The sequence below is a fragment of the Motacilla alba genome, chromosome 3, assembly GCF_015832195.1.
Source record: "Motacilla alba alba isolate MOTALB_02 chromosome 3, Motacilla_alba_V1.0_pri, whole genome shotgun sequence".
NCBI lineage: Eukaryota > Metazoa > Chordata > Aves > Passeriformes > Motacillidae > Motacilla > Motacilla alba.
This window is the reverse complement of record NC_052018.1, coordinates 64,346,721-64,368,826: the sequence shown is the minus strand read 5'-3', so window position 1 is coordinate 64,368,826 and position 22,106 is coordinate 64,346,721. Positions and strand designations below refer to the sequence as shown.

General features: G+C 37.7%; 1 protein-coding gene across 1 annotated transcript in view; it reads right to left on the bottom strand.

The window, feature by feature from the left end:
• The window catches only part of MAP3K5 (mitogen-activated protein kinase kinase kinase 5), a 97,686-nt gene that overhangs the window by 30,561 nt on the left and 45,019 nt on the right, over positions 1–22,106 (bottom strand). Inside the window, exons 8-12 of the mRNA XM_038130960.1 lie at positions 18,152–18,264; positions 12,157–12,316; positions 9,916–10,069; positions 7,322–7,429; positions 2,135–2,184 (exon numbers count right to left, since the gene is read on the bottom strand). Coding sequence (XP_037986888.1) covers positions 2,135–2,184; positions 7,322–7,429; positions 9,916–10,069; positions 12,157–12,316; positions 18,152–18,264 — 585 coding nt within the window. The remainder of the gene's footprint in view (positions 1–2,134; positions 2,185–7,321; positions 7,430–9,915; positions 10,070–12,156; positions 12,317–18,151; positions 18,265–22,106) is intronic.

Below are 22,106 nucleotides of genomic sequence, written 5' to 3'. Positions count from 1 at the left end.
CAAGGGCAGCATGGCCTTGTGCCCAGCTCATGTGCATCCAGAACTCCCCTTAGTCGATAAGAAATACTGCAAATGCTGTAACTACTGATTGCTAGCACTTCCAGATGAAGCAGCAGATGCAACAGGTGAACACTAGCAGGGATCACAGAAAAGAAGCTGTGTGGAACTTCAGTGTGTTTTCTAGAAGTCTAGCAGTACAGGCACCTCTTGTTGTAATTAAGTAGTCTGATGAGATTCAAAGCTCCAAGAACTTGGGATGGAAGACAAATATCCTTGTCTCAAGCTTTTCTATGTTCTTGAGCTACAAAAGAAACCAGATGCAGACGTCTGAAGCACTCTCCCACAGAAACAACACGAGTAGTGGTTATTTCATAATCCAGGACTTCTCCAGAACAGTGAGTAAAAGCTAACTAGTAGTCTAGCAAACTTCAGTCAGCCACTTTATTTTTCATTGGAAAAATAGATTTCCTACCTTCTTGCTCATATGCTGTCAGCTCTGCAGAAGAGTAGGAACTTTGCTTGATAACCTAAGATGCAAAGTACCTTGAGGAAACAGCCATGCTCCAAAAGCTCTGATAAGTCCTTTAAAGAATAAAGGAGCAATTTCTGGGCTGATTCAATGAGAAACACTTGTACTTAAGAGGTCAAGAAGGCATATGGCAGAAGCAGAGGTATTTACTTTGGCACACGAACCGCTAATCGATGAGTTTCTTACTCTAAAGCCAATTGCTATGACTTCCTGCATACAGAGTGTGATTTAGCACTGCTCTGCTCAGGGAGTTCTACATACATTCCAAGTTGTTTTGCAGCTCTTGAGAGCCGAACCCTATTACTTGTGGAACAAAATGCTGATTATGCTGGCTGTTACACAGCATGCAGAAGAAGTGATCCTCTGTCACTGCTGTGAAGTATGTACCAAAAGCGTGAGCCATTTCAAACCAGGTGTCTCTTCAGACCCGCTGTCTCCTTATGGAGTACCATAAATATTTAGGGAAGTCTTTGTCATAAAAGCTTCCAATATCATGTACAAAGACCTGCTTTGTACATTAAGGCTGCATTTCTGAAGCTGACTCTTCCTAGTCTAGAAGGGCTGAGAATCCTCATAAAGCTGGGAACCACCCCTTCCTAGACCGCTTGAAGTCTAGGAGCCTCAAAGTAGCCAAAAATAGTCTTGATACAAAAATAGATTAGAAACAGGCCTGGTTATGCAGGCTCACCCACTCCAAACAATATTTGCCTTCATAAAACTAGGAAAAAATCCCTGTAGAACACTGAAAAATTAAGTGATCAGAAACTTGCATATAATTAAAAGAAGAAGAAAAAAACCTCATTCAGCTTCATGCTTGCATAAGATAAATATTTCCCCCTGCAGCTCCTCATGGAGGGAGCCAGAGAGTTCTCTAAGAATTCACAGTGACTCTTGGCTCACTGTAAAGTCATCTGAGTTGTTTTGGACATCTGCTCAGATGAACAGATTGGAAAATCAATTGAAAAATTAAATTATAATTCACAGTTTAAATAACCAAAGCAGGAGGTTGCACTAGAAACTGTACTGACCACAGCATGCCTTAATAAGGGGAAGGAAAAACCAAAATGACAGTAAATAAATAAATAAATTCTTTCTTCCCCTCTTTTTTTTTTTTAGACGCACACGAAAACATACTGTAGCCAAAACCCAAACCAGACTGAACTAAGCATATTGTTGCAATTTTTGCCTAAAATAATCTGAATCCCACAGGATTGAATTTTCGTGCCTATTGATAGTTTGGTGTTTTTAAGTTACTCTTTGGAAGGAAAAAGAATCATCCATCTGTGCAAAAACGTCCTGCAGACATAGCAACAACTCTGTGTATGGAACAGTTATTATTAGAACAGAGCAATGACTATTTAAAAAATCTAAGTTTTCTGGACCTTTTTAATTTAATTACACTAAAAGGAAAGCAGAAAGTTGCAGGATGAGAAATACAGATAAATCCTAGGGAAAAGAAAAAAGAGACTAAGGTGAAGAATAGATTGCAAGAGGTTACAGCAGTGATAAAATATCACTGTCACTCCAAGGTCCACAGCAGCAGCATAATACAAAATTCATTCAATTACTCCTTTTATTTCAAAACAAAAAAGGGAAACAACTTACCTTACCCCCCTAATAGAAGCAGCACAGAAGTTCCACTCATGGATACCTTTCTGTAACACACAGTAAAAAGTAAATAGACAAACAAGATATTCCTCCTTTATATGAAGGGCCAGTAGGCATATCTTCTAGAATGAAACTCATGAGATGGAAGGGGAAACACTCAAATGACAACAGTCTATTTATTTATTATCTGTTAACACCTATTTATTAAGGCATTTTTTTTCATCTGTAGCAGAAGTTTGACATAGAAGGAATTTGGGTTATTTCTTCACTGTTTATGCTGCAAACACAATTTACTACTTTAGAAAACACTTAAAAGAGCAGATCAGAAGAGATACCAGTATACTCTTGTTCAGGTACTGAACTTGGGATCACATATGGTATTCAGGAAAGGAGGGGGAAAAAATGTTCCATCTCTGAGAATAATGAGAGTTTGCTCTGCACACTCGATCCCCTAGTGTAGGGAAAGGCCACGTGGAGATAGCTACAAGTAGAAAGCCTAGTGCAGGAGAGCAAAGTAGAAAATTCTTGAAAAGTAGAAAGAATTGCACAAATATGAAGGCAAAGTGTCCAAGGAAACAGAAAGGAGACGATTTCACTACGAATCCAGAAGAGAGCGATAAAAACGCACCAAAACCCCTGAGAGCTGCTGGAGTGAAAGCATGGCTGGAAGAAAGAGGCTGCCTTATGAAAACACAAAGGGCCAGGCCTCATTTATTTTCAGATCTTTTTAATTTACAGCTGTCACATTCAGCAGAACTGAGTTCTCTGTAGACAGTTATATTGCGATATGTTTATGTTCTATTAAAACTTTACTGTAGCAAACAGAAGCCTTTTGTATCTTCTAAAGAGAACATTCTCCTTTCAGGAAAAGGTGGAATTACACCACCTCACAGCCCTGGCAACATTGGGATCCCATCACAATGAGCCCCATATTTGAAGAACCATTCCTTTCTGCAGCTGAATTTCATTTGTCATTTTAGTGATCTGAGCAAGGGCATACTGTCAAACAGAAACAAAATCAAATGTATTCCAAAAGAAGACTCAAAAATGTGTAGCTTATAAAATGAATAGTGAAATATACAGAAGTCAGAACAGATACACCACTGAAATAGTTGCACAATGGGCAGAAAATGACAGTGGAAATTACTCTCCCAGCTATAGCAGCTTTCTATGATGATTCCTACATCAATTTTTCCCTCCTCTGTAATTCTTTCCTTCCTGCTCAAATCACAATAAATGTTGTGATGCTAACATGAAATGCCTAACACAATGGACCAAAAATACAAGCAAACATCTTTCTTGATGCAAAGTTCCATAACTATTATAAATGTAAAATACAAAGCAGTAACTTCCGTATCTCTTCAATGTTAAATGGGGTAAGGCTTTCTTTCAGGGGTAAAGGAACAGAAGAGTAGCCCAATATTAGGAAAAGCTGGATTTGCATCTTGAAGTGGAAGTACTAACTGATGCTTGTTGTGGCATGTTTGAGAAGTGTTGCCTGGTTCTCTCACATGAAGCAAGATCAACTCATTCCCTATGCTAATGAGGAGGGGTTTCTATACATCCTTTTACAACTCCCTTCATATACAAAATCTGCTAGTTTCCAATTTTCCATGCTTATAAACTCTCTTCAGACCTTAGCTATTGGTGCTTGTCCAACTCCCACTATTGGGAATAATCTAAAATCTAAATAAGGTAAAATACACGTCCTGAGCGGCAGAAATGCTCAAGAAATATAACAAGAAGCATTAGTATTGGTTTTTTACCTGTCATCTTCGTGCAATTAATCTCTTAAATCTTAATTATCACACAAAGTTCTTGAGCAATGAAATAACATAAAAGTTATGTCCCTTCATGATCTTGCCAAGGTTTGAATACATTGGAGTAAATATACAAGGCGTGCTATCCAAATTCAGCATCTGTTCTTTGGTTAGGCAAAAAAATCATCAACTACCCAAAACAAAACTCAAAATGGATTCAGAAGCCAAAGCAAAACAGAGACAGGCTGTTCTATTTCAAACTTACAAACAGCACTGCTGCATTCCTCTAACCCCCTGCGGGAAGGGCTGCTAAAATTAGGGAACTGCAAGGCAAAGGTAATGTGCCTTCTACAAAATAAAACACTGCCTGATTTTTCTTGGCAGTTGTTTATCTAAAACTCAGCATTATTAAAACATAAATGTTAAAATACATAGCTAAAAAGCAATAGAAAAGAAAGAGGCTACATTATTTATCCTGGTATTGACTGTCATTTGTCTATTTAGTACAAAAGTGCCAGCTGCAGACTCCACTGAGTTTTAGTTTGGATGTGAAATGGAAATTCAGCTTCTTTGTGCATGAAAGGAAGTTCATACACTTTGTAACTCACAGATCTTATTCTTGGAGCATTGACTAAATTCTGGAAAACAAGTAGAACCATTAATTTATGTGCCAAAATGAACAACTGAAATCTGAAACAGGAATTTCTAAAGCTTTGACAGACCTATGGTTGGTAGATTGAACTTGGATAGATGAAGACATTTCCAAACCCAGCTGTCTAACACGCCCTTGCAGCAGAGATAGGTGGTGCTTGCTTTTTAATCAGCCCCAAAAATGCTTCTTTTCAGGTTACTAAGGACCAAAGTATGAGTCTTTCTCTGTGCAGTAGACTGGCAGATAAGACATCCTTTTCCTTCACAAAATCTCTTAGCAAATACAAATATTATACTGGTTATATTCAGCTGAAAAGGAAGCTGATGTCTCCAAATTCTTCTAGTCCCTTTTCTCCCTGTGAGGTTTCTGATGGATTCTAAGGACTCTGACAAATTGCAGCAGACCATAATTGTACAGCTGAAGGTGTAACTATCAAATTGCCCATTGCTTTCTTTCTAGGGGTATGATGGCTTACACGGTACAGAGTATTAATCAGACTCCTGGCTACTCAATAAGCTTACCTCAGTAAGGATTCTGGCCAGAGCAAAAGTACAAGGAGTTCATCTAATGTCTAATGCCAGTGATTAAGACTAGACCAGAAAAATAGGAAAATACTGTTCTGCAGAAAATACACATGCCTGACATCAGGAAGGAGAAGGGGAAAACAGAAAGAAATGTTTAACATGCTACCTATCTTCTAAACACCAAATAGGCAGAGACTAATACATTCAAATCCTTCTCCCAGAAAGAGGGTATCTGGGCAGTCCAATGACACAGCTATGAAAAAATGTCATTGCTGAATGTATCAAGCAAAATATCCCCGTAGCTAAATGATAAATGAGTGCACATTTTGGAATATGAGTGCACATGCTCAAGAAAGGTTAACTCTAAGTAGAACATGGGAAGTCACGGCAATGAGATCCCACGTGTGGCCAGTACACCAAGCCTACTTGTTTTGCCTAAAAAGAAACCTACACAAAATCCCCACACTAAGAGATATTAAGATTCTCCTAAAAAATACTGTCATGTAAACCTCAGAGAGAGAAAGGAAACCACTTAATATGAACACTTTGTTAACAAAAGAACAATTGTGTATAAAATGTCAACAAATTCAGACTGAAAACTAGAAGACTTAAGGTCTTTTCACTACACCAGCAATATTCCACTCCTTGTTCTTCTACAGTTGCAGTGGAATTATGAAACCACTTTTCAGCATGATTGGTGAACTGTGAAACCTATACTAATATTCAGAAAGAGCTTGATCACTTTATGGGAAACATTGTATGGGGAGAGTATCTGCAACAGAAGTGAACAGACCTCAACAAAAATCTTTCTACTCCTATGTTCCTTCTTACACTACAGTTTATCCACTTAACAGAATGAAAAGTATTGTTTGGAGGTGAACCAAATACACACACAAAAAAGTCCACAAAAGAAAAAAAAAAAAGCAATTTTAAGTAGTCGCTAAATAGAATAAATTCTGAATTCAGAAATACATTCCAAACAAGTACTTTAGAATAGCAAGATTAAGTCTGTAGTTCTGACAAATAATTATTTACTGTATGGTAAATTTTTATTTTGCCCAAGAACTGCATACATGTATTTTTTAAATTATTCTCAGAGGCTGAGCCTACTTCAAAAAACATCAGTCAGTATAAACCACAAATAAATAGAAATTTATTGATCTAGGCAAACATTTCAGTTCGTTCTTTAAATATGCTTTTTCAGCTGCCATTTACATTTTCTCATGAACTTACAACAAAAAATCTAAGCAGTAGAGTGTCACTGTATTTTTTATTCAAAAATGTTTCTCCTATTACAGACTACTAGCGGGAAAGCTGAAGATTGCTAGCATTAGGTTAACAATTGGACCTGGTGATCTTGAAGGTCTTTTCCAACCTAAATGCTTCTATGGTTACCTGAAAAACAGGTCTTCATTATCCTATCCTGCAGGCAAACAAAATGCTGCCATGGAAGAATGAACAGTGCTGGTTCTTACAAATCACAGCATCCCCGGTGGTTTGCCTCCAGCTGACTGAGTCTCCATTCACTCTTCATATACTCCTTCATTTTCCCTTGCTGACTTTCTTCTCTAAGGTTCTATGACATCCTCCCTGTCGTCCCTCTTACCAACATTTTGCTTCCCACACATCCCAGAATGCAACAACCATTCTAGGTTTTCCTGTCCACTTCCATCTCTGGATTTTCTAAGCTCCTTTCCAAATATGTCTGGCTATCTCACACCTTGATGTACAGACTTCTCAGAATTTTCAGTTTCTAGAGCATCCATCTATCCTTCTGCCAAATACTTCTTTGGCATTTGATTGATTCTGCTCCCATTTCAACATACCATAGTCTCTATTACTTTCATATTAAAGGAGTATTTATTGCAGCTGACATGTAAAACTGGAAGGGCAGGAAGAAGATAGTTCTGTAAGTATAAGTAATTTTATGCTAGATATTTGGTATGATGGCATTAAAATGTAAATTACTTATGAAATCTTAAGCAACAGATTTGCTGTATATTATACAATGGCTTAAAACAACCTGAAGGAAAACGCAAGTTATTTTGAAAAATGATGGGAAACAAAACATCCATTGAAAATCAGGACAATCTTAAGCACAGCAGTATATCTCAGCATCTTCCCGTGTGTTACTAAAACACTTTTCTACATTCCAGAATCATAATTAGAAGCAACTGGTCACATGCTACATCCCTTATGTATCATGCATACTTTTAAATTGTGTAAAAAGTTACAACTACAAACATACCTTGTCATCAGGGAGCACATGCCAGATGGATACTGTCTTCTCCTCTGCTTCACTGTTGATGGAGAGATATGAGGGCTGATAGATTTTTGTTGGTTCTAATATTAAAACCTTGCAGAAAAAATAATTTTTCAATAGTTAGTGCCAAACTGGTAGAACTTAAAAAGGTATTGAAAACTGTTAAAACGATTCCTTTGGTCATACCATAGCAGGAAAAACAGGGAAAGAATGAAATGCAAAATTTTAGGTACTGGGCTAGTTTAGAGTGGCTGACAGTAATTTAAGATTAAAAAAGAAAAAAAGGCCAACTTTAATTTTTTTTTTTTTTACATAAGGCTGCTATGTGTCCATTGGTAGCATGTATCAATTTTGCAATTATTTTTTTGAAAAAATGTCAGGTTTTGAAGTCTTTCTGTCACAATTCAGCCTCCTACAATGCCACTCTAGAATGTCTATCTCCCATGTGGAGAAGGTTCATGGTACACCTTTATCATCTTTTGGTAGAAGCATATTTGGGTGAAGCAGACAAACACATTAACCTAGAGCTAAACTGAACAGCTTTTGATTTAGGCCACCATGAACTGTAGCCACTAGATCAAATGATTTTCTCAAAAGTAACAAGTACCACTACAAGAGGCTGACAGCTGAAGAGTATAGAAAATGTTGTGGAATGAGAGATCAAAAACTATAAGCATCATTTAAAAGAGATAAGATGGAACAATAATTGACTATGACAAGTTGGTGTACATCTATTTAAAAAGTATATAAATATTGAAGTAGAAAGTCTAGGAGAGAGCCATGGCTTAGGAGCCATGCCTCCTCCTTCAGACTTGATAAGCACAGAGATACACTGGAAGCAGTGCAGGGCTAAATTCTGAAAAGTACCTACACATTTAACTCTGTAAATTATAAGCAGGAGGAATTAAAATGTGTTGCTTGGCATCTCCAGACATGTCCAATTTGTAAAATCTGATTTAAGCCATTTCACAAACTGTGGTTTTATCCTTTAACAAGTTGTCCATGCACTGTCATTTCTCCCTCTAAAGGCCAAAATGATGACACTGATGATACTAGGTAAGAGAGTACCTAGTATCAGCTGTGCTAATGCCCATGGACAGTGGAGCCCTTAAGCTCAAGCTCTCAGAATACACAGAACAATTCACAATAAGGAAATCCAAATAAAGCTTCTTTTAGAATAAATTAATTGGGATCTGGGAGAAGGAAGGGAAAAGAAAGTTGCTAATTTCCATTTTGTTCACTAGTTGAACTGCGTGATTGTCACTCTGAACATGCACAAATAGCATTTTTGTATTATGAGAAATCCCATATCTCTGTCTGCAACATCACAAAATCCCAGAACAGACTGAGTTGGAAGGCACCCAGAAGGATCACTGAGTCCATATAGGGATGACCTTGGCCCTGTCAACTCCACGCTCCAACCAACTTCCTGTACAACACCATCAAACCAGGTGGATACTGGGTTTATCTCTTAGCTCATGCTATTGCAGTGATCAGCTTTGGTTTGTCTCTTAATATTAATAAAAATTCAAACAATTTTATTTGGACAGGGCCTACAGTAAGTATGTAATTGAATTACTCCATCATCTAAAATCTAAAAGGATTATGCCTTGTCTTGTACAAAACCCAGAAGATTCAAAATATCTTTTGTTTCCCAGCAAAACTTTCTACCTTTTGTCATCAGAAAAGGAAAACCAGGCTCTTTAGACAGTCTCATGTTGTTTTTACTTTACTGCCTCAAGCTCTTGCTGTTCAACATTGAAGTCTTCCTAATAGTTTATTAGCACATCTACACATAGAAGGTAAATGAAGTGTACAAAACAACCTGTATCCACTTCAACTATCTGGGATGCAACAGCAATTGCTATTTAAGACAAAAAGCGGATGGATAGCTGAAAGGAATACCCAAGACATTATTTCCTGGACATGTACAGTTAATATGTACAGAAAACATAGACTTATTTACAGTATACTTTCAGAACATGGTACAGCAGTGGGGCATCTAATAAAAATTCCCAGCAAAATTTTTGTGGAAGAAATCAGAAATAAACATATATATACACACACTTATAGTGCAAAGTTGTTGAAATGCATTTTCTAGTAGCTAAAACAATAGATTTCTGACTGTTTGGGCTGATTTTTAACCTCTGAAAGGGCACAATCTTAATTGGCAGTAGAGTATACAAAGCCTGCTGAGCTAGAAAAAGACTAAAATTAATTTTTTTTTTCAAAACACCATATAGTTAATATATAATCACCTAGAGTACACTGTAAATGTTTGCTTTAGAAGTATACCCATTGGTAGCAAACAATAAATAGTGAAATTCTCTCTTGACTTTTTTCCTCATTACTTTTGTATGGAACACATTGTGCAATCCTGTTGTACCCACGTGCATTCAATTAAAATCAATCTAAGATTCAGGCCAAATACATTTCTTCTGGACAAACAGTTAGTCTGGCCACCTAAAAAGAAGCAGTGCTTTGTGCTCATTTCCTTTACACCACAATTTGTTTTAAAAGAGCCCATCCCCAAAAAATACCAAAAAAAGTCTCAAAGACCCAAAAAACCAACCACTTACTGGAAATCGAACTACAGTCACATCTGTCTTCGTGGCTTCAACAAGGAAGTCCATCCAGAAGTCCACAAGTTCCTGCTTGGCCGTATGTTGCTCTGGAGTCAGTTTCTTAAAATGCTGATATATCAAAATAGTCTCTACAATAGACTTCAGGTACCTGTGACCATCCAAACATACACAGATAGTAAATCCAGTACAGTTTGTAAGCAGTAATGTCTTGTTGTCCTATAGTGACAATGTCTCTACCTTTAAACACACCTGAAGTATTCACCATTGCAACACCAAGGTTGCCAGTAACATTTCATTGCTTTTCATAGTAACAATTCCCAACTAGAATTGGAAACACAGCTGCTAAATGAGGTAACTGAAATATAAAAGAGTTCTGGAACACTCCTTCCTGCCCATATACCTGATACCATATACTATCCTATCCATTCTATCCTAAACCATGAAAAATTAATGAAAGAGCTAAATCCTCTGCCTAAGGACCAAGCTGAGCCTATGTCGAACTTGTTTCAGTAGTGCCTACCTCAAATAAAAATTCAGGTGAAAAGTCCACTAGTTTAAGTGTTCTATCTCCTATACTGTGCCTGCATAGGAAATTATTTAACACATTTCTAAAACATTATGCCTCTGGAACTGATTATCCTGCAAAGATGGCAACAGCTATGTTAAGCGCTCTTTTGACATTGCTAGGGAAGGACAACTGGTGTGCTGAATGTTTCCCCTAAATGCAGTTCATCTCTCTCTCTGTTTTTCTACTTTCTGGGGGTGATTTATGAGGCTTCTTGGTACCATTGCTTTCTCTTGACATTTTTGAAAAAAAAGTTGTAAACCTAATTTCACACAATTTTTATGAATACTACAGCAATGAGTCATACACACTAAAAGAGGATTTATCACTGCTATCCCTTTATCACAGTTAGGCTATTCATGAAACTTTTGCTTAGAGGGTCTTTAGTGAACATTTCCATAGCTGTGCAATTTCCAATTATCCCTCTTAAGCCATCAGGATAGCTGGCTTAAGGTACTGTGTCTACTCCTGTTTGTATCAAGTGGCCCTGCTATAAAGCAGGCAACAGACTGGGAAGGAATTGCTCACAGGAGAAATTCTTCATGAAGCACAAATGAGTGAGCTGTATTTTCAGAGTTTAATCCACAGACTTAAACCCCAAAGGCACTGGGGTACATAAAATCCTGACAACCAGGCATTCATAAACTCCAGAAAATTCTACCAGGAGACTTCCAGAGAGTGCTATCCAGCTTCTTAGAAAAATAAACACGTAGTAAAAATTGAAAACCTTGCAAATAAATACACTGTAAAAAGCATTTATGAAATACTTTGTCTGAAAATCAGAGTTTTTAATTTTGACAGTTTCTATGTTATGTCAATACAGAAGTTTAGCATTTCCATATTTTAGCATCCCTCTGATCACCTTCTGGAGGCACAATCTATCCTTTATAAAAAGATAAGAATATATATGTTGTGATGTTCACTCTTAGCAGAGTGACAACTTTTTTAGTCAGAAAGGAGTTTTGGTTCTCCCCACCTAAGATAATCCCAGCCCTTAATGAGTAGCTGACTGGTCCTTAATTGCTGCCTATATCCACCACAGGTGCTGGGAACCTGCTGTGACTGCACACATCTCTGGGCCTTTGCATAACAAATGTTGAGTTTACAGGGTTGCCTTTAACCCTGGATTTATGGCCGGTCTATTAATTGGACTTTGATTTGCAGTCTTGTCAATTGCCACAAGATGCAGCTTGCACCATACAGCTCATTTATGTTCAGTTCCTAAAACAACTGCTATGTGCCACAACCTTAACAATATTTAAAGGTACAGCCAGGCCTCCCTAGCTAAGCTGTCTTCATTGCCCAAAACCTTCAGGCTGTTATGATTAAACTCATAAGCCACTACCACTTCTCTTCAGCAATGTAGCTGCAAGCAATTCCTCCTTTCTCCTTTGCCCTCAGAAGAGCTTGAAGTCCACAATGAATCTGCCCTTCTCACACATCAAATTAAAGACCCGTATTAGATCTACCCCTGAATAACAGCAAAAGTGGAAGGGAGTCCCTTCTCTGGATAAAAGTACAGTGAAATAATACACACACAGTAAAATCTGTTAAAAAACACAAAACATATCTCCGGTGAGCTGAGTACAGTGACAGTGCCTAATGTGAAAACTGAGGAAGTCCAACGTTTTAAAACTTAGAAATGTACATGGCCTTGTTTATCACCTTACCATGCTGGTGCCTTTAGTTTAAACAGCTTTTCTGAAGCCTGGATCACTCGTATATGATCATTAGCCAACATACTGGCCCCCAAGAAAGATCCCACTTCCCAATAGCTTTGCAGTTTCTCCAAGCTCCCCTTTTTACCAAGCAGGCTGCTGATCTTTACTCCTGTAGCAAAGAGAATAACAAGTCACAAGAATCTGTATTAATGCAATTTTAAAAAAACCATTTCCCTTATTCAAAATCTTTTAATTGCTTACATGACTATACCCTCTCCATTTGGATAAAATAGGATGGAAATCATACTTACCAGTTAATGTTATATGCCTTCCAAACCTTCTAATTGGTAGAAAATTCTTTTTTTCCCACCCCCTCTTCCTACAGTCTTCTCAAGAAAGGAATGTTAAGACATCACTGTCAGGACAAGGCCACAGTCAGATTACCTATGTTCTTGCATGGACCTCATCTGTAAAGGTAAATTGGGGCCTTAGGCTACACAACATAGCTGCAAAAACTTAACAGATGCTGAATAAGGCACCTATTATGTTTTTTTCTGCTTTGTTTTTTTAACTTACAAGCCCCAAGCCCCAAACTTACCTTTATAGACAAGGTCCCATGCAGAAGGAACAGATGATCCATTGGGCTTCTTCCAGCAGTGATGTTCTTTTAACTGCCGCAAGTCCTACCCCAATGAAAGACATCTATTAATATTCACAAGCCCCTCAGCAACTCAAGACTACGGCGAGCCTCAGGTTTTATTTTGACTTGCTAAGTTTGCTGAGAACTACAGGCTCCCTTGTGGCCTTCAGAATGAGTTTCAGTTCATATGAGCTGCTACATATAGCTAACATGAGATATGCTACACCATCCTCTGCAAAAATCTTAATTTTCAGCTTACACAACAACTTGCTCCACCACTGTAGTCTTTTATTCACTTTTCCCACACTACTCCACTATGACAATTTCCCTCCCACATCATCTTCCATTGTCCTTGATATTCAGGCTGAGTATTCACAAGAGATTTCAATGCAACTGTTGATTTTAGTTTTTTTCCTTAACCTTCCCCGAGTAGCTAGCAGACTAAACTTCATGGTGGAACCAGTCATAAATATTATCAAAATGGGTATCATTACATAAGCTACATTTCAGCCTACAAAGTTTATCTTGTTTTACCACATTGCTCACATTTTTATGACATCAATGTCAGGTAATAAAGGCTTTTAAAAATGCCATCGATGCTACAAAGTATCTCTGATCTGCCTGAGAAATGTCACCTCCATCAGCTCCACAGGGTGCCATGGTGACCATCTCTGCAAGGCTTTCAGCCAGGGTGCTACACACACTCACACTGTGAAAGAGACCACTTGAAGATGTACACCTCTACAGTCAGTGGAGAATAAGGAGGGGGAATTTGTGTTGAAGGTGTTCAACTTTAGCTAAGCTCTAGAGAACAAAACCTGAATGCTATCCAGAAAACACAGTAAATGGAAAAAATTAATCTGTCCCAAGACTTTAAAGTAACACTCCTCAGCACTATCTGCAAAGGCCAAAGGGCTCTACTAGAATGTCTAACACGTTTGCAGGCATTTGATAGCAACACACAATAAAAGACACACACCTACTAACTTCCACAGGCTTTTAATGTGACTTCATCACAAGAGGTGTAACTGGTATCACAGGGATACCTGGATCGTTTCAGCTGGACCTGCCTTTGTTGATAGCTGTGCATAGGGCCAGAGCTAAAGTGAGGTACAAACCAAGTGTGTGGGTCTGAGGAAGAGTACAACTCACGTGAGGAAGGACTCATATTGCTGGCTGGCAGGGAGAGGTGTTTGTTGGGAGGGCAGGACTGGTGACAGCAACCATTTTGAGGCCCAGCTCAGAAAGGGACACTTATAGGAGGATAGGGGAGAAAGGATGGATGTGTAGCAGTACCAAGTTTGGGAATCATTACTGCTATGTAACCTGGAGAAAATGGAAGTTTTACCCAAGTATTCTGTGAAGTGGATCCTATTACCTTAGAGAAGACAACATCACCCTCTCATCGAGTTCTTTTAAGAAAGGTGAGGTACTTTGTGCTAAAACTCACTCTACTTTGCTGACCATCCTCTGTTAAGCTCATCTATCATGTTACTCATCCCTGAAAGGCAAGTTACTTATCTCTGAAATGTAGTTGCTTTGTGATGACATTAGCAAGAGGTTCAAAAGACTGTAACTCCAATTTAGAGAAGTTGGGTGGGGGAGGAAGGATTATTTTGGAAACTTGCAAAGTGAACCTTCCTGAATTTAATACTGAGTTTATCGTCTCCCTGTATAATTTCCCTTTTCTAAGTTTATTTATATTTCAACACCTTTCAAAGATTTTTGAGAGTATAAGAAAATCCAGGCAAAGTCAAGACATTCTCTCCTTCCATTATAAACTTGGCATTCACAAGGGAGGGAAAAAAAGCAGCAGGAATTCCAGTATATTTTATCAGAAACATTTTGCCTTTAAAACAAATGAGGCAAAATAGAGGAACCCTTAATGCCAGAAAAGCCTTTTTTTTAACATCAAGAATATACCCACAATTTGTGATGAAAATAAGATAACAGTAAGTAGGTATTACCAGTTAAATATTAGTATGAAGGTTTTATAAATAAACTACTTTCATTGCTCAAGTATTGATGGAACAATTCATATTACAGGATCCTTTGTGTGTCAAAGTTGCACAGCCTGCAGAGATCATAACTGTCAATGCAGATGACAGCATTTCTGTTCTGGTCTCAAAGTTCTTTGTATGGTTAAGAAAGCAATACTACTCAGTAAACAGAAGGAGGGTTTTCATTAATGGTCCATTTGCTCATTTAGTTGTGAACTATTATCTGACAAGTACAGATAGGAACTTTTAGAAGGCAAATTTTCTGATCTGATGCAGATTGGTAAAAATTCTCTTGGATTTACTCCTATTTTACTGCAGTTATTACAATATTCCCAATGTAATCAGATATGCATCTCCTAATTACAGTCTCATGCACCCTCTGAAGAACTCATAATGACTACATCCTTCCCTACACCTTTCCCAGCCTAGCAATATAATTTCCATATAACCTGGACTGAACTTGACAGGTTTGTTCTTGCTTCTCTCCTGACCTCCCAGCAGAAAGCAGAACTTCTCTAGTTTCTGTGTACTACAGATAATGCTGTGGGTGGACACCAAACAGAAAGCACTGCCTGGTAAATCTAACTATTGCTAAAAAAAATGATCTTGTACACACAGATCTAAACAAGAGGTGTCATCAAAACAATTACACACATGTAAGAAATACTTAGGACCAGAAAAAAATCAAAACATTTTCCCATACAACCTTTGTGATATTGCCTGATTTTTTTTTAAAAAGAAAACACTAAACTATCCTCAGAATCTAGCACAACTCCAGCCATCTGATAAACCTTGTACAGATAAACCTTGTACAGGAAAACATAGTTCGGGAGTGCAGCACAGACTGGGATCTATTGCACTGGAGAGCAGCTCTGTGGAAAGGGACCTGGGGGCCCTGAAAAACAGGCAACTGAATATGAGTGAACAATGTGTTTCTTCAGCTAAGAAACCCAATGGGATGTTGGGATGTATCAGCAGGGGCATCATTAGGAGGGATAAAGAAGCCATTATCCCACTCTGTTTAGTGCTTGCCAGGGCACTTCTGGAACAATGTGTTCAGTTTTGGTTCTCACTATACACAAAAGATGTGGACAGGCTGGAGAGGGTCCAGAGAATGGCCACAAAGATGAACAAAGGACTGGAAGCCTGCCATATGAGGAAAAGCTGTTTTTTCAGCCTTGAGGAACAGGCTTAGGGAAGGTGTTATGACCATCCAGTGAGTAAAGGGTGGCTACAAAGAAGATGTGGACTCCCTTTTAAGAAGGAGTCACAAGGAAAAGACAAAGGGTGATAGGTACAAGTTACTACTGGGGACTTTTCAATTGGGCACAATGTGAAATTTTTTTAAAATTTGAAGAATCAGCTCTTGGAATCATTTCCCAGGAAAGCAGTGGATTTGCTGATGTTGGATATATTTGAGGTTCAGCTGGACAGGGTGCTGGGCCATCCTGTGTAGAGTGTGCTTCTCCAAAGAAAGTTTGTAGCAGATGATCCTGGAGGTACTTTTCAACCCAGCATTCCATGATAGTGACCACAGTCTTATCAACAAGAAACAAATGACCAATGATACACATAGGGTATACTATACTATAAATATATTTGAAAACATGTTTCAAAATAGCTGAATCAGTCTGACTAAAAGTATTTTGACAATATTCCCCATAACAAAATAGAAAGATGGACACCAGTAGATAACAGGAGGGGTTGCTATATCAAAGGTTTCCAGCAGACACCAACTAAATGCTAACATAAGACAGGCAAACAAACACACAAACAAACCACCTAAGGAACAGGATACTTCTGCACTAAATAATTCATCAGCTGGGGATGGAACCTTATGTAAGAATGAACATTATTTCTGTAATGGTCTCAATACAAACAATAGGGAAAACAATGCTGGAAAAACTCATAAGAAGATGATACCAAAGAAAAAGCACACAAATTTCATCAGTGAAATGAATTTGTACAGATCTAGTTTGCTATAGTCTGTATGCAATAAAGAAGTTTCTTTAAAAATGAAGGATTCATATTAAACTATACAAAAAATATAGCCCAGCTCCATTAAGCTACCTAGTTTAAAGTTAGGCCAGCAAATGAGTATTTGTAAATGCTATGCAATGTATAGAACATATCTTCTTACCTCCTACTCTGGCACAAGAATTCAAATTTCAGCATAGGATGTGGAAGTATTCTACGCCAACCAAAACACAAAATCTCACCCACTCACAGAAGGGCAAACATGGTAGTTGGGGCAACTCTACACAGCCTCACACATTGAAATTAATACCTTCATTTACACCTGAGAATTTAAATTTCACTTCCACTACTTATGTGAAAGTAATCATCTCACTCTGACCTTCATACTCAAAATTATCCAGGAAATTACTTGCAGACATAAAGTGCACACCTAACTTCAAAACTAGAGCAGTCACTGAATACAGATACATTCAGAGGAGTGAAAAAATTTGTTTCTTTCTCACTTGACAACTTCCTCAGGAGAAACAAAGATAAAAAAAGACATTACAGAAAGTTAAGAATTTTACAAATTTATGGAGAAGAACACCAAATGCAGTGCATATTACGACATTCAGTCCTTTCTCCCAAATCTTCCCTGACTGTATTACTGAATAATCTCGAGTTTTCACTCTCCTCAAATCCAGAAAATCATACACAAAATCGTCCTCATCCTTCCTTCTTAAAAAAGAAACTTTTTATGACAAGGATGGTGAGACATTGGACTAGGTTGCCAAGCAAAGTGAATGCTTCTTTATTGGAAGCGTCCAAGGTCAGTCTGAGCAACCTAATCTAGTGAAAGATGTCTCTGCCCACAGCAGGGACTTGGTCTAGATGGTCTTTAAAAGGTCCCTCCAACCCAAATCACTGTTATCCTATGATTCTACAAATACAGACATTCAGAAACCTCTAAGAATGTATCAGAAGAAAATATTCTTCTCTAGACCCAACCCAAGCTCAAGCCCAGTGCATTTTCCTCAGTCTTAGGATAGACTCCTCAATCATATTCCCTCCAGGGGTTTGTGTTTGCTTGTTTTAAAGAGTGCTAGCTGCAACTGGATTCCCATTTCAGGTGCTCCTGTTTCACACAAATGATGCCTTTACAAAGAAGCTTAGCTTGTACTGAACTCTGGTAACCATTTAAAACCTTGACACTAAAACCAAGTCTTCATGACAGCACTCACCTGTAGTCAGGTGGGATCAGCAATGGTGTGACAGACCAACTTAAATATTCACATGCTCTCTATCAAAGCTTTCACATACAAACATCATATTTTCCCCCTCTAACGGTGGGTGGTAGTGTACTTTCACTAGAATGTGATTTCACCATGAATTTGCTAGTTATAATTACCAACTTTCCGCAGTTCAAAGGAAGTATCAAAGCAATGTCCAGCTGCCAGGAGAAGTACTGCATAATTAATTCCTGCTGGTAACGTTGGCTCTGACTCAAATGCCTTCTTGAACCTAGAAAAACAAACATTCAAGCTTACTTTGTAAATAATGCAATCTAGTTGGGGCATCATTACAGTTTTAGGTAATTTAAGAGCTTATCTTCTGTTTACACAGCAAGAATCCATAGAAGTAAAAATATTTTACTGTTTTCCACACATTCTTTGTGGTTATTTTTAGGAGTCTGGTATTTATGCATCCTCCTCCCATTTCCTTTCTCCCCACACACAAAGCACAGATCCTAATCATCCATCCCAGTAAAATTATCCCAGTAAAGTTACAGTATCTTATAAGACTCCTTTAAGATCAAATAAAACTGAATAATACAATCAGCCTGCAAAAGACTTGTTTCAGAGTTATATTTATTAATAAGCTCATTCATTTAGTCTTTAATATATGAAATTTCACTGACTTGAAACCTTAGATTTTATTGTGCATCTGCTACAATGGCACACACAAAAGCAAGTGATACAAGAATATACCTCACACTTAGCAATGATTTCAACTACTCCAAATTTTATTCTTTACTGAGTGTCTTATTGACACTGTCCTTATGAGTTCACATAAAAAAGGACTATACCAGATTTCATTCTCCTCAAGAGGAACTGAGCAATCAAGAGAAATGGCAGAGGGATTCACCTAGGCTCAATCTTAAAGAAGTGTCTTAAAAGAAGTGGAGGTGCTTCACACAAACACAGCACACTCTGTCCTCGTGCTAGCAATGCAAGTAGCTGTGACAACAGCAACAGGATATCTACAGTGGTTTTAACTTATTCCTCAGAATAAGAATACCTTTGGTTGCAGGTATATACACACATATTCACACCTCCACAGGGAGAAGGCAAAGACTACTATCATATGTGAGTTAAAGAGCACAAGAGATTTAGTCAAAACAACTCCCTACCGTAAAAGCAACGGAGTTTAAAATTACTTCCTAAAGGATGAAAGAAATACAGACAAACAAATGGAATACATTAAAAAAATTAAACAGGTTTTGAGATTAGTATATAAGGAAGGAAAGAAAAACAATTGGTGCAAAACCTAAGAATTTGACTTCTAGACCATGCTTTGACTTGCAAGGAAAGCTAAAGGCATTTTTATCCCACCAGGCCAAAAATATGGCTGGTTTTTAACTTGTTGGTTTTTCTGCTCTAATGATTAATGACTTCGCATCCTTTAACATAAGCTGTGCTCTCCAAAACTGTAAGACAGGCTTCTCTTCAATCTGCTACATATATATCTACTTTTTATACTTCAGCTGCCCACCTCCAAAGAACTTAATCATTGAACAAGTGCCTACTGCTCTAAAGAGAATCAGAGAGTACTAGATCTTTTTCTTTCATCATCTGCAATTTTCACTCTCTTTCTGAGTTACAAAAAAGTGAGGAAGAAAGTACATACAAAATATTTTAGGGTCATTTAAAAAAACCCTAACCAACACATAAACACAAAAACCATCCAATATCAAAACAAAAAACAGAACAAACAAACCAACCAAACAAACAAAAACTAAGTAAAGGAGAAAAAAAAACAAACAAAAAAGCCATAAAGATCTGCCAACTAAACAGGACAATGCTCTCATTGATTCGAAGTATATACATCTAAGAGAAGCCCTTTAGCTGGCATTATCTGTTTGGAGACACAGCGATGTTGAGAACTGGACCACCTTTTCTGCCCTAAAGATCTTCCATGCTTTAATTCTCATGCAGTACAAAAAGGAGAGAGGAAAGATGAAGATAGAAGAAGATAGAAGAAGATAGAAGAAGAAGAAGAAGAAGCAGCAGCAGCAGCAGCCATGGAAATTAGTATTTTTGTTCCAATATAAGAAAGACTGTACTTTTGGAAAAATGTTGCAGTTATTGACATTTGAGAAAATGTTGCAGCGCAGACACTGAATTAGGGGGGTAGCGGTGAAAAGATATGAATAAAGACTTGGTAGCTTTGGTAAGTCTGATTCACACTGTCGGTGTGAAACAAGAAAGTGACAGTTAATAATTACTCTTTCATTTATTCTCTCATATTTATATGAAAGATGTCTTTTATTCTGCTTTCTAATTGTCAGAAAAGCATATTGTTGGTTTGGATTTTTAATTGGAATAGACCAAACTACCTTGACATCACCAGTTGTTGCAAAACCAATGCTTTGGTTCTGCTGCCAAATTCTCTTTATCTCATGCAATTCACTGTACTTCCCTTGCATCCTTATTTTTCTAAGACTGAGATAATAACCTTTATCTCAACATAACATAGCACTGCCATTGCTCCTGCACACACCTTGTCCTGGTGTGGCCTGCTGGAGCACAAGAGTAGACCTGCTCCTTTCTAAGAGCTTTTCACTGAGTTATGAGTCAACCTTTCAGCATGTCAAGCCTGCTGTGTGACTAACACTAGAAACTCAAATCAATATCCAATATAAAATATAAACCAAAAGCAATTGGACCATCCGGTACAGCTTCCAGCCAAACTCCAGCTCGACTCAACAGAGATCTCCTTGTTCTGTGGCAGGAGGTGCACACAGCATCCTGTATTGGGTCTCAGTTGCCAGAGTCCTTTCCTAGACTGTAACGTCTGCAATCACTTCCTGTCATTAGATCTATGATTACCATGACTGCTAAGATGCATTTATTCAAAGTGTATTTAAATGGCTGCACGAACTCTCCACTGTTATACATATAATCTTTCTTAGTTCAATTATGTTTGATATATCAAAGTTTATCTTTTCATTAGGCGCTATGGAAAAGGAGACAGCAAGATGTACAACAGCAAGAGTAATTTGTATTTAATTTAATCTGTAATAATGCCTAAAATTTGTATGCAAAACTACACTTTTCTTTTTATCATGTTCATTACATTAGCAAAATACAGTGTTTACAAAAGACCCCTGAAATTTTTTTACAGGCTTTGCGCTTTACAGGAAATTAAACTTTTTAAAATCCAAAATTACGCTAGGAGGAATGAAAGTAATATGTTGCATTCCTGTTATTTCAACATCTTTTAAAAGTTCCGTAAGAATTGCGAAATTGTAAAGACTGACCAGAAGTCATAAACTGCACTTGTATTCTGAGGCCATAACTGGCAAACAATTTTATCTTATCTTTTATGAGAGACTGCTCTAAGGTGAAGTTTACTGAAAACAAGTGAAAAATGACAAAGAAGAAAGCTTTCCATTTTAAGCATTTACTTCAACAAGCAGCTGATGAGCACAAGACCAGAACTAAGATGTGATATGCAGGACACATAAACGCAGATTGTCTATATCCTCATCTGAATGCAGAGAAGCAGCTCATCCTGACAGAAGTCTAGGATGACTTCCCATGCCTTCATTTTCTAACCTCTTCCAAGTAACAGTCATTTAGTGCATTTCAAAAGCATTAAAAAAAACCAAGATTCTTGTCTCTAAAATGAGGATAAGAATTCATCTATTATTGACTAGTTACTGTGTGCTTTTTTGCCTACTGATGCTACTGCAGTCCACTGCAACGTGCCTATACTATACGGTGATGATAAAGCTTTTACCACTATGCAGTGATCAAACTTTTGTCACCAAATTTGGAACAGTCATACTGGTTGTGAGTTAAACCTCTAAGCCTTGCTAGCTAATATCTGTCAGATTCCAGACATGCCAGTCAATTCATGACTGACTATTCTCTGGCCCAGATTCCTAAGAATAACACAGTAAACAGGAGACTTCATATTTGGGAAAAATGATGAGTTTAGTTTACACCTAAACTTCAGGTCTCTGAGGCACTTCAAGAACTTTGCAGAATGAGATGTATGAACAACATAAATCTCTCATTCTCAACAAATAAGCAAGGCAATTTAGAAGATTCATTCTATCCCCTAAGGATGCTAAATAT